General features: G+C 41.1%; 1 protein-coding gene across 1 annotated transcript in view; it reads right to left on the bottom strand.

Annotated features, from left to right (window-relative positions):
• Positions 1-12,857, bottom strand: part of CPEB2 (cytoplasmic polyadenylation element binding protein 2) — a 62,117-nt gene extending 49,260 nt beyond the window's left edge. Inside the window, exons 1-3 of the mRNA XM_012638397.1 lie at positions 11,202-12,857; positions 7,970-8,251; positions 7,105-7,194 (exon numbers count right to left, since the gene is read on the bottom strand). Coding sequence (XP_012493851.1) covers positions 7,105-7,194; positions 7,970-8,251; positions 11,202-12,857 — 2,028 coding nt within the window. The remainder of the gene's footprint in view (positions 1-7,104; positions 7,195-7,969; positions 8,252-11,201) is intronic.
• Positions 12,858-13,097: the final 240 nt, after the last annotated feature.

Below are 13,097 nucleotides of genomic sequence, written 5' to 3'. Positions count from 1 at the left end.
AATTATTTTATTTTATTATTAGTCACTGTTGTTAATCACTTATTGTATCTAATTTATAAATTAAACTTTATCATAGGTATGTATGTATAGGAACAAATATAGCTTATACAGAGTTCGGTACTATCCACAGTTTCAGGCATCCACTGAGGGTCTTGGAACATATCCCTCACAGATAAGGGGGGCGCTACTGTATACATTATTTTTTTCTGAAGAAAAGTTACAGCTTTCATCAGTTTTCCACAGAGGTCCATAATCTGAAGATTCAGAACCAGTTCTTCAGAAAGCTGAGGAAAAACCTAAGAAGCTTTCCTAAGAATAAGTTTACTTATTCACTCTACTTTGATATTCAAATTAGGGTTGTAAAAGCTATGGGGGCCAGATCAGTACTGTAGACTAAGCAAATTGCTATCAAGGAATTAAAAAGGGTAAAAAGTAATACTGAATGACAGAAAGAATGCCACGCTGGAGGCTCTTATTACAACTTTCTCACCAATTAACTGTATCAGTCAGGCCCTCCCACTGATTTTTACTCAACACCCCCACCCCAGGTAAAATACACCCATCAATAGCAGCTGTTCACTTTAACAGTGACCTTGATTGGTGATGGGGGCACAAAGAATCAATGAGCTATGTAACAGTGGTTCCCAAACTTAAGCATGCTTTGGAATCATCTGGAAGGCTGGTTAAACACACAGATTGCTCAGAGGAATCAACAGAGTTTGATTCAGTGGGTCTGGAGTGATACCTGAGAATCTGTATTTCTAACAAGTTCCCAGGTGATACTGATGCTGCTGGCCTGGAGATCACACTTTAAGCAGCACTCAGTTTCTTGAACTGAAGTCACTAAACTTCATTAGGATCTGATTTCAACTTCTAGAAAATAACTACTTCAGACTACATGATGCTTAAAATCCCTTTAAAAAATTATAGAAAAGAAAAAGACTCAAAGTATTATACGATAAACAGAATAAAATTGGAATAGAGAAGAGGATGGCTTTTGGGCAGAAATGACATTCAATTTTAGAAATCTATCCAACTAGTTCCATCTTCTGTGCTTTCATTATACCGTGTTCATAGCTACATTTGTTGGTTTTCCTATCTCTCGCACTAAACGTCTAAGTTAATTAAGGCTAGGGACCTTCTGATTATAGAATACAGCCAGCTTTCACATGTCTGTTGAAATGAATACTACTTTATCTCTATCATAAAAACTTTGTAAAAATGTATAAGTTGAGTTCTGTGAGGGCAAAGACTGTACTTTTTAAATGGTAATTATAAAGGACTATAAAGCCTTCTCAGAATCCTCAATGGAATAGGTAGTCAAATGTTAATTGACTAACCTGAGACAAGTATCACATATTAATGTGGCTTCCCTATCAATCTGAATTTCTAACCACCCAATGGAAGATTAAGTACTATTAACATTATATTCAAAGTTCCCAGATGTATTTAAAATAGAATTATAAAATATAAGCTGTCATGATAAAAATTAATGCTCATATAATTAAGCAAAAAAAAAGGCCACAGAAGGTATGCTGTAGCTGTAGGTTCTTAAAGTATATTATAAATACTTTAAAATATTTTATATCTTACCCTAAATCCTTGCAAAGAAAATGTTACAGTTCAGAGATATCTTTTTAGGCTGATGATTTTGAACAGAACCAAACTATGTCTAGTCAACCTATGACCATAACTAATGGTGATTACTAAACCACCCAACGATATTTCCCAAGTAACTTCCTTTTTCTGGGGTTGCAGGGGTGCAAGGAGTGTGGTCTTGCTCTAGAGCCCTGTAAAATTATTGAGTGGGTCAGGGACAATATTTAAGTTTTGAAAGGGAAAATCCTTAAGTGAGCCATTCATTAAGTATCAGCGATTACTATATAATCAACTGAGAGCTGTTACCCAAAAAAGCTGCATGTATTAATATAATAACATCAGTTTGAATGCCCATATCCAACTGAAACAGTGAGCTGCCCATTTATAAGGTCCTTTATTTTCCTTTTTTCTGTCAAGAACTTGATCATAAACTCCTACTTCAGGAAAGAAAGTAGCAAAGCTATTTTAAAACTATTAGCTTAGTTATACTTCATTAAGCATCAGCTATATCCCATGTGATTTTTAAACAACAAACAAAACAATCTTGAGCAAGCAAAGAACTCATGACATCTCAAAATCACTTTTTTAATTTAAAGAAACCTACAGGTTTCATGTGCAAAAGATACAGATAATGTCATTAAATAAATTGTGAGTATTAAAATATGACTTCTTAAAGACCAGAAACAAATCTGTTATAAAACACTTTCTTCTGAAATAAAGATATTAGAAAAATTTGTGTTCACGCAAACTTCCATTGGTTTAAAAACTAAATTGAAGTCCCAAGGCAATTTTAAAGTACTCATGAACATACCAATACTGATTAGCACTAGTAAATATGGAAAACCACATCCATATAACTTATATTTATTACTACATGGTTATTTGAAAACAATAACATACTTCACAAAAATAAGAATCTCTATGAGGAAAAGTATATAGCCAACCTATTTTAAAATATGAAAACTATGGCAAAGAATCAACTAAAATGGGCTTTCAGAAACTGAGATTACAGAATCCCACAATAAAACAAGAAAAAACTATGAGAACACATTGGTGGAAAAGGCATAACCTCTTGCATTCTAATATTTATTTTATTATTTTTCTTAAACCCAGACATTTGCCACAAACACTAATGGGAGCTTCAAAGAAAGATTGAAAAACACAGAAAAGAACAAAGTAACTCTAATCTTGAAGATGACGACCTAGGAAAAGATTATATAAACACTGAAAAATAAGTAAGGAGGTCAGCAATGCACAATGTTAGAATTAGTATGATAAAGGGAACTCAAATTTAATTACAATGGAACTTTTTAAAAGGATATTACATTTTTTTTGCCGTGATATATTTAAAACCCTGTTTTATTTCAAAAGAAGTGGCCAAGTACAACCTTTTCCTCTTGAAGTATCATCCCAAAGAAAAAGGAGAAAGATTATAGAAAAACCCTGTTTCCTCACATTTAATGATATATTTATACCAGATGCTTGAACATGTATTGTTCTGCCTAAGGAGAAAGATTAGCTTTTATTGTACTTTTAATGTTTGTGTTTAGTTCTTCAATTTTTACTTTTTAAAAACAAAGTAGTCCTAATACTGTCTCCAATTTTAAATAAATACTGATTATATATTCCTGATTACACAAGGTTACTGTACCACACTGAATTAGCAGCAGATAATGTGCTGTTTTACTACATAATGTAGCACTCAATCTCATAAACTCTCATATCATTCTCTAGTTGTTCCACACAGATACCCCTTACTCATCCAACACCTTTTCAAAGGCAACGGATAGATAATTAAAACACTAACACATATAGAATGAACATAACATTTCTTGAACTTCCTTTATTTATTCTGAATATCAACAAAGTGCTATGACAGTTATCATCAGAAAGATTTCGAAGTTTTTAAAAGGCAAAAAATGGCCAAAGCTATTCTGGTACCCACAAGGATTAAAGAAAATAGAAAGACAAGTAGGAAATATTTCAAGTACAATTAAAGAACTGAACACAGGATAGAAAACAAAAAGAAAGCATCCATTACCTTCCATTACCTAAGCATATATACAAGAGCCCATTCTCTTTCATTTTCAGTGGGTAACAGTTTGATGCCTACCAAGGCCTCTAAAGTTCATCTGGTTTAAGAACTGTAATTTAAGGAATGTTTTATTAGGCAGAAAATTGGCCTCAGTCTGCTACTATATACTGGGTTTTTGCGTGTGTGTGTGTGTGTGTGTAGGGTGAATGAAGACTCAAATAATATATTTTTCTGAGAGATCTTCAAATTATCATGTCACATTGTTGTAATAGCTTAGATATAAAGATTGGTGGGAAATACCTTCAATTAATTCAAGATAGTGTATATGACACGTTCAAGCATTGCAAGCTTGAGCAACACTTGAACTTCTATAAGAGCAAAAATCTATAGCTGAATATATTGAATAATCTCCCAGGAAAGGGACAGGCCAACACTCATTTATAGACTTTACACATTGTTATTAGGGTTGTATGATGTTACTTTGCTTACAGTGAACTGATATCCTCTATATAAGCTTGTAAGTAATAATAACTTCAGTAAAAAGGATATATACTCTTTGATTTAAAATATTCAGGTATTAATGAATAAACATACTGTAATTTTAACATCTCACTGAAAATTCCTTTTTAAATTTTGTTTTTGAGATGAGATCTTGGTATGTTGCCCAGGCTAGACGCAAACTCCTAGGCTCAAGTGATCTTCTTGTCTCCTGAGTAGATGGGGACTACAGGCATGTGCTACTGCACCTGGCTAAAAATCCCATTTTAATGTAATTTCAAATTCATACTTTTGAGTATGATTTCTTGCAAGAGTAACTAGCTAATAACATTTTAAAGTAATTCTTAGTCTTGAAGAAATAAATAGAAATATCTAATAATCATTTTAAAGTCAGAAATGTGCATAAAAACTTATATTTGCTTTAAACAAGTTTTAAATTTCAAGCTTTTCCATTAAAAAATAGGTTATTTAAAAAAAGAAATGCCAACCCAAATTTTATGTACAACTGAAATAAAATCAACCTACAAAACAATTTCTTGCCTATTTATTGAACTCAATTATATATTTAGCTCTTGATGCAGGTAAACCTGAAGAATCCAGGTGTAAGAATTAAGACTTCAGTTCTAGAATTTAGTATATTCTAGGCCTAATCAGTTTGAGACTGAAGGGAAAAAAAAAGTTAAATGTTTTAAAATAATTCACTTGTTAACAAAAATTCACTATTATTACAAGGTTGTATATGATGACAAAAGGCTACAAATAAAAAATAATCTCCTCAGATATTTAAGTGATTAAGTAATTTCTATAATTTTAATTTTGCCAAATAATGAGAAACTACTCAATGTCTTAAGATACCAATTCCAGTTTGTAGCTGCTGCTGTATTTTTAAGAGCTTCAACTTCAAATACCTCAACCTTTTATGGAAAGATGGAAACACAGAACAAATTATATATAAGTATCCTTAGGGTACTTAAAGGAGACAATGACATTACTTTTAAGTCTAGCTGGAAGGTCATATGCTACCTCCATTGCCTTAAACCAATGCCTTAGACCCTTCCCCCTAAGAAACCAAGCTGCTTGTATTCTAAAAATAAAGGCATGGGTGTTGGGGAGCAGGGAGGAAAAGCAATGGCTAAGGCAGATCAGAGAAAGTTAAGAACTGTCTGAAAAGGCCTTACATGACCTAGTTCGAGGTCCTCCTTTTATAGATAAGGAAACTATGACCCAGAGAGATGAAAGCCTATAAACTATGTTATTCAAAGTCATAAAAATTGTGAGAGGAAAAGGAAGAAGATCCAGGTTTCCAGGTTTCAGACCTCCTTTCCTTCCAGTTCAGTTCTCTTTCCACTATTTTTTTTTCCACTACTCTCTTCCACTTCATTACATCATACCTCTGCTCAATAGTCCATAAGGAATGCCAATATCTCAGCAGTTTACCAAAGAAATTTATCTTTAAGCACCAAAATTCTTTTTTCCTAAAATGAATTTACCTGAAACCCTAGGTTATAAAACAGGTAAAAGCATACGGCTTTGACTGAAGTCAAAGTGGGAGGGCTAGAGCCCTTGTCTGGTGGCAGCACCAGAGCCTGGGTTTGAAAGCTTCCCTTCCATGACCACCTCTATCTACGTGCCAGCACTCTCCCAACTGAAACCATTTCAATAACCTAATTTTTCAACACCTGCCTCCAGCCCCATGGACCCTTTATGCCAGCTAATTTGTCTTCTTTCCTCTCTATGAATACATCTCTCTCTTATATATGTATATTGTTTCTGCCTGCACACTTAGAATAATTATGCCCCTTCCTCTCTGAAAATATTTTCCTTGCCATCTTCAAAATAATGAAAATAATTTTCCTCTCCTAACATACTATCTCCTAGCCATTTATGATTTGAACAGTATAAAAGTAATACATAAAAAAAATTCACTAATACAGCTTAATTGGGCCAGAGCAGAAATAGACAAATAGCTAACTTACATTAACAAGACAACAAATTGCAAATTACATGAGATAACAACTCAGTCTAAGTGAAGACTCTGGCAGAACTACTTTGTAAATAGATAGTTCTTGTCTAAAATAACTACTGACTGATTATCAAAGTTATGGCTAACCCTCTAGATTAAAATGCTATTTACAAATGTATTATGAATCTGCTTATACAGTCCTTACTTGTAAAATCATCTCGTTGATAAATTAACCAAGGAAGAGCCTTAGCTATGGATAACAGCTCCATTCACAATGTCAAGTCTATATTCATTCAAACTTGAGCTCTTTAATTAAGAATTCTCATATATAAGAATTGAGTTTTCTATATCCTGTAATAAATTTCATCGCCTGGTATCCAATATACATTCAAATTCAGTCCACAAGTAAGAAAGACTCCAAGATTTTTGCATAAGAGTTGCTCCATAGGAAACTGATTATTTAGAAGGACACAGGATATAAGAGAAATAATAAAATTTAGAATAAAATACTATGTCATAAAGTTTTTTTATAAAAGTGAAAAAAAGTGAACTAAGATGGCTTTTTTAAGAAATATATCTGAAAATAAATGTAGCAGATTTCACGGCAAAAATTTACAAACTTTTGTAAAACACTGATAAAATGTAAAGCTGAATGTTAAGTAAACATATTTTGTACCTAACTCCATATAATTCTGAAGGGAGATGAAGTATGTTTAGTTTGACTGATGTTTAAAGTCGGTGCTCTTGGGTATATAATTAATTCCTTTTTCCAAAAATAAGTTTATTATGTTTTAGAAGTATAAATTTAATATGAATTACTTTTAAATTTGAAAATAAAACATTTTTATTAAATAGTTTAAATCATGTGATCCATAAATATAAATTGCTTTAATGCCCTCTAACATATGTTTAAATAGGTATAATTGGAAAGTAAATAATAAATCCTACTCATAATATAAATACTAAATTCCTAACCAAAATCCTGAAAAACATACACTGTGCAGCCTACCTGGTCTATTCTGGATGTTCCGGCTGCAGTGCACCAACTATCTTGGAGTGAATCTGAGCCCCAAGCTGGCAACTGCAAACTAGATCTCACCTTCAATAGCATAGAAGTTTTCATCAGAAATGAGCAGTTCTTTCCCCCATACCCGCTCCCCCACAAAAAGGAAAGAAAACAAAAAACAAAGTTCTATGTTAAACTTTTGTTCCATCCTCTAAAGGTTTTAGGGGGGAAAAAAAGAGAAAGAAATCTCACTTGAAATAGCCATAAAGGAACTTCAACAAAATATTCAACGAAACATTAAAAGGCCTGAGGGAAAAGAAAATCTAATCATCATAACTATTAGGCCACGTTTAGAAAAAAATAATCACTGAACCAGTGAAGACAAATTTGAATTATATGCAAAAAGCCCTAATATTATTATTTTGCCATAATCACAGCTGCACTAAGTATATTCTAACATGTATACAGCTGATCATAGTCAAACCTATGAACGATTACAATTACACAACATTTTAGCTTAGCTAGATTATAGGACAAATTTTGGTAGCCTATCAAAGATTAATGAACTAAAGCATTCTTAAGGAGCTACCAATTAAAAGCTTCAACATGTATTTAAGAAATAAAACAGGTTATTCTACATTTTACTAAGCTCATTTTCCATTGTGTGTTTAGAGAATTTTCTGCATTCTCAACTTTCTCTATGTAGTTATTTTACCCTTTGTTAATTAAATTATGTGCTTAAAACTAGAACTTTATTTTTAAAAATCTGTTAATTTTACTACATTACTGCTTCTTCTACCAATACCACCCAACTTCCTATTTCAAAAAATTAACATTAGCAATAAGGCCATTTACATACCATTCTTACCTGTAAGGGTAAGAGTGTATTACTATTGTTGTCTGTTCTGAACACATTATCTTCAATCCAAGATTTTGGAGTCAGTGATGGAGTAGAGCGAGTAAATTTCGGTGGTGCTATGACATTACCAGAAAATGGTTTCTTCAGTGGAGATATCTGATTCATAGTTCCTGGAATTCCCATGTTTCCAGTTCTACGATGATCTCTGCCATGCATTGCTCCCCAGGACATACTTCCAGTGCCCCAGCCACCGCTCTGATGGTTGCTCCAAGGAGACTGTTTCAGAAGAGGCTGGGGAAAACACATCCATTTAAATTGTGGGTATTTAAAGAGTTTATAATTCAAATTTTAGACCTTAGCTAAGTACTTACATGATCTTAAAAAAATGAACTATATAAAGGCAAAATAATATATTTTAACAAGCTTACAAAAAAGTAATAGGCTTGAGATCTTGCTATATGAAATCATGTTTAATGCTGGGCAAGTTTTCATCTTCTTGTCTACTATAAATATAACGGTATTTCATGACAATAAAATAGAACCATGCAGTTACTTTTTTTTCCCTCCAAGAGAACTGTAAAAATGATAAATATGAAGAAAAAATACATACTTTTATAACAAATTGACTTTGAAGACCCTTAAAAGATATAACCTATTTTGTGATCTTAAAGCAACCACACTGATAGTCACACAACTAAAAATATGGTCTTTATTGATATAAATATCTCAATAATATGAAATATTTAGACTTTAGGTTTCCAAAACAAGTTGTACCACTACAAAAGTGGATAATGATAACATTTGGCGTTACTCTCTTGCATGAACTAAAAATGCCTTTTGGGATAGAGACAGTATAGGAATTATGTCATTTTTCTGCATTGTTTATTCAACGTTTAAGGTATTTTATTCCAGTTTTAGTATAGTTTCTTTTAAAGTGTTTTCTTTTTTTAGTTCATTTAATTATCTGTGAACTCCAAAGCAATTATCTGATGTTACCCATAGGTGGATCCACTGAGATATACTACCAATAAACAGCTATACACTTTGATTATTCTAGTAGAGATCTTCATACAAATCTCCATTCAAGTGTCTGTTAAGTTCATTCATTTTCAAAAGTAAATTATATTCCAACCTAAAACCTACGGCAAGAACAGTCAAATCATCAAAGAATGGAAAATTCACCAAAAGGCCAGTAATCGTATTAATTGCTAGTAATTGTACTGTAAATAGGTTTAGACAATAATAATTTGGTACTAAAATACAGCCAAAGAAGTATGGAGTATGCAGTTACTAAAAATAAATATAGCACTCTTAAAATTAAACCTGTTTTTTAAAAGACAGTTAAAAAAAGCAAAACTCTGATCCACAGCACCAATTTTTAAAAACTTTCAAATGCTAACATAATCTTGAATATATACTACTCTTTCCCCCTCCACATAGTTTTAAAAGCATAACTAGGGGGCCATGGAGGAATCACTCCATTCTTGAGGCCTTACTTTCCTTACTAAATGATTCGATGTTCAAAGTTCTCTTTCATTGATCTGAAGTTCCATATGAAAGCTGTGTGACCTCTTACACTCCATGGAGAGACCTATCTTTTGTCCAAAAGCAGATTACAATTAAATATGGATCATGCTATCTGTCCTTCTACTGTTCTATATCATGACTTTAAGAATACAAAATTGCGTATAGATAATTTTCTGTGGCAAGTTTCCAGTTAAAAAATGAAGACCCTGAGACACAAAAGATACTTGCTCAAAACTATGCAAATCAAGTAAAAGCAGAACATTATTTCAAAATTCTGTATTTTCAACCATTATAGGCCACACTGTCTTTACTCAGAGGGGAAAAACTAGTGATTTGACAAAAACTGTTAATTGTTACTTTTGCTAATTTAGATAAATTGCTAGCTGTTACTCTGGTTAATTTCGATAGTATTCACTTTTTAAAGGGTTAGCCCTTAAAAACTGTGGTCAACTAAAAAAGTTATGAGTTAAGTAAGCACTGGTTAAGGTCATGTTTTGCTTCTCTGTCAATCCTTAATCACGGGAATAGACTTAAACAGAATGATCACTATAGTAAATGCTGACCAGATTATAAAAAAAAAAAATGACACTTTCAATGTCAGCTAACCAAGTGATCACCCAAAAATTATATTGAGGGCATAACAAAGATCATGAATCAAAAAGAACCCGGACAAATAAAAATCCTGCCTAGAATTATTTCACAATATCACCTACTTAAAATACACACACCTCGTAATTCCCTTACAAAAGGTTAAGGCCACCAAAAAATGTACCAAAGTCTACGAGGAGGAGAAAACACACTAATCCCAGATTCAAGTTTAGTTTCGTCTTAAAACCCACAAAATAATATCAAACATTAAATAGCACGGAAACTAAAACAATCGCTGGGTGTCTCTGTTTTAAGCAACCAAGCCATCACTAACAGTTTTTCTTTTCAAGTCCTCTGACAGCCCGAGGACGCGGCCGGCGTCAGAACCGGGTAGGGCCCAAGAGCGCGGCCGCTCTCTCCCGAGTCGGCGGCGGCCCAGGCGCTGCGCAGCCGGCAGGTTGACCCGGGGGCGTTGGAAGCAGCCCGACGGCCCGCCGCGCCGGGGCGGCTTCGCAGCGAGATCCCAGGCTGACCAATTGAGAATGAAACAAACTCTAAAGAAAAAAAGCCTTTCCGCCCGTTCCCTCATTGGACGGCGGGGAAGAGTCACGGGCTCTCTGCACGCACCGTCTCCGGCAATCATTTTTCTCCTACCCAAGTTCACTTCCCACGGCTCCTCCGAGGTCCCCGGTCCCCGCGCCGTCCCCACCGCACCGCCCCGCGTCGGAGGCCGGGACAGCGGCCCTTCGGGCCAGGGCCCCAGGCAGAGCCCGGGGTGCGCCCGCTACAAGGGCCGGGGGGAGCCGCCTGCCCGCGGCCCCGGCGCCATTCCTCCCTGCCGCAGCCCCCACCGCCAAGCCAGGGCGTTCGAGGGGGCGCCCGGCCAGCGGCGGCTTCCAGCGCGAACCCGTCTCCTGAACCCCCACAGCCCACGGTGGCCACCGCTCGCCCGCCCCGCCGGGACTGGAGTCCCGGGACCTGTCACCGTTGTCCGTCCTCCCAGTCCCACTCTCACTTGCGCGAATGGTCGCGGCCGAGCGTGGGTCCCTGGCCTCCCCGACGCCGCCACTGCCCCCACCCGCAGTCTCCCGGCCCCGCAGCGCGGCCAGGCCGCCGCCCGCCGTACCTGGTGGTGGTTGTAGGAGTTCCTCTGCTGCAGGAAGGCGGCGGCCGCCGCCTGGTGCTGCTGCTGGAGCTGCGGGCTGACGGGCGACCTCCTGCTCTGCGGCTGCTGCGGCGCCGCGGGCGGTGGGGGCTGCTGCTGAGGTAAATTCATGGCGGGCGGCGGCGGGGGCACCGCGGTCGCCGAGAAGGGGCCGCCAAAGCCGCCACCGCCGCCGCCGCTGGCCTGCACGCTGAGCCCCGCGCAGCCGTGCGGCGACACAGGCGAGAAGCTCGGGAAGAACGCCGGGTTCATGGACGACGGCAGCCCGGGGTAGAAGCCGTTCTCGGAGTCGGGGCTGGGCGGCGGCATGGCGCTGAGCGAGCCGCCGCCGCCACCGCTGCCGCCCGGAGTGGCGGCCGACGAGCCGGGCGGCTGCGGCTGCGGCTGCGGCGGCTGCTGGGGCGGCGGCGGCTGCTGGGGCGGCGGCGGCGGTGGCTGCTGGGACTGGGGCGGCGGCGACGCGGTCTGTACCGACCAGGGGGTGCCGAAGCCGGGCAGCGGCGGCGGCGACGCGGAGCCGCCTCCCCCTCCGCCTCCGGGGGGCCCCCCGCCCCCGCCGCCGCCGCCGCCCGGGTGCGGAAGGTCCGGGCTCTGCAGGCTGCTGAAGGCGCCCGCGCCGAGTGCCCCGCCGGGCAGGAGGTTACTGGGACTGTTGAGCAGAGGGTGGTTGGGGGACTCCATGGAGCCCGGCGCTGGGTTCACCGGCGTCGTCGAGGGGGCCAAGCCCGCATTGGAGGGCTCGGCAGCGCTGCCCTCGCCCGCGGCCGGGGTCTTGCGAGGGCTGCCCGAGCCTCCGTGGCGGCGCCGCGGGGCTGCGGACGGCGAGGGCGGGAGCTGCGGGAGCGGGGGCAGGTCGGCCGGACGCTGCCGCGGGGCGAAGTCCTGCCGCGGGAGGTGCTGCGGGTGCGGGAGGCTGAACTGCTGCGGCTGCTGTTGCTGCTGCTGCTGGCGCTGGGCGAGCGGCGCCGGCTGGAGGAGCGGGCCGGGCGGCGGCGGCGGGCTGAACCGGCTGGGGCAGTGGAGCGGCGGCGGCTTCGAGTCCAGAGGGTGGGGAAGGTGGGGAGGGCTGAACTCTTTCCTCTTCTGGCTGCTCAGCTGCTGCTGCTGCCGCTTACTGAAGTCCTGCGGGGAGGAGGTGCGGCAGCAGCAGCAGGAGGAGGCGGAGGAGGAGGAGGGGTGGTGCAGACTCGGTTTGAAGTCCTGGGAGGGGAGGAGGTGGGTCACACCCGCGATCGTGCCGCCGCCGGGGTGGTGGTTGGGGAGTTTCTCCGTGGCCGCCGCCCCCGAGAACGGCCGCGCCGGCTGCTGTGTCAGCCCCAGCAGCAGCTCATCCTGCATGGTCTGCTGATGCGCCCGGAACGGGGAGGAAGAGGAAGCGGCGGCGGCGGCCGAGCTGCCCGCGCCGCCGCCGAGGGGGATGGAAAAGGGGGAGGCGGCCTCCGAGAAGCCGGTGACAGGCAACGGTGGCGGAGAGAGCGGGCCGAAGGGCGTGGCGGAGGGCAGCTGGGTGACGGACCCCGCGGCGTAGGGACCGTACGACTCGCCGCTGAACAGGGACTCGGGGCTGCTGCTTCGGAGCGGGGCGGTCTGCAGCACCCCGAACCCGAAGTCCCTCATTTATCAGGCCGGCGGCAGCGGGAAGAGACGCGCCCCGTCCCCTGCCCCGCCTAGGAAGCCGCCGGAGCTGGGGCGGCGCTGCCGTGGTGGAAGGAGAGGGGAGTCAGTGAGAGAGAAACACCGTGACTGAGCCAGGGGGCACCGACTTCGGCCCCGACACCCCTCGCGGCGATTACGGCCGCCTCTTGAGACCGGCTAGGGCACCGCCGCCGCCGCCCTCGCCGCTTAAGAACCCCGGAA

The sequence above is a fragment of the Propithecus coquereli genome, unplaced genomic scaffold, assembly GCF_000956105.1.
Source record: "Propithecus coquereli isolate 6110/MARCELLA unplaced genomic scaffold, Pcoq_1.0 Scaffold13, whole genome shotgun sequence".
NCBI classification, from domain to species: Eukaryota; Metazoa; Chordata; class Mammalia; order Primates; family Indriidae; genus Propithecus; species Propithecus coquereli.
This window is presented reverse-complemented; position numbering and strand designations above follow the sequence as displayed.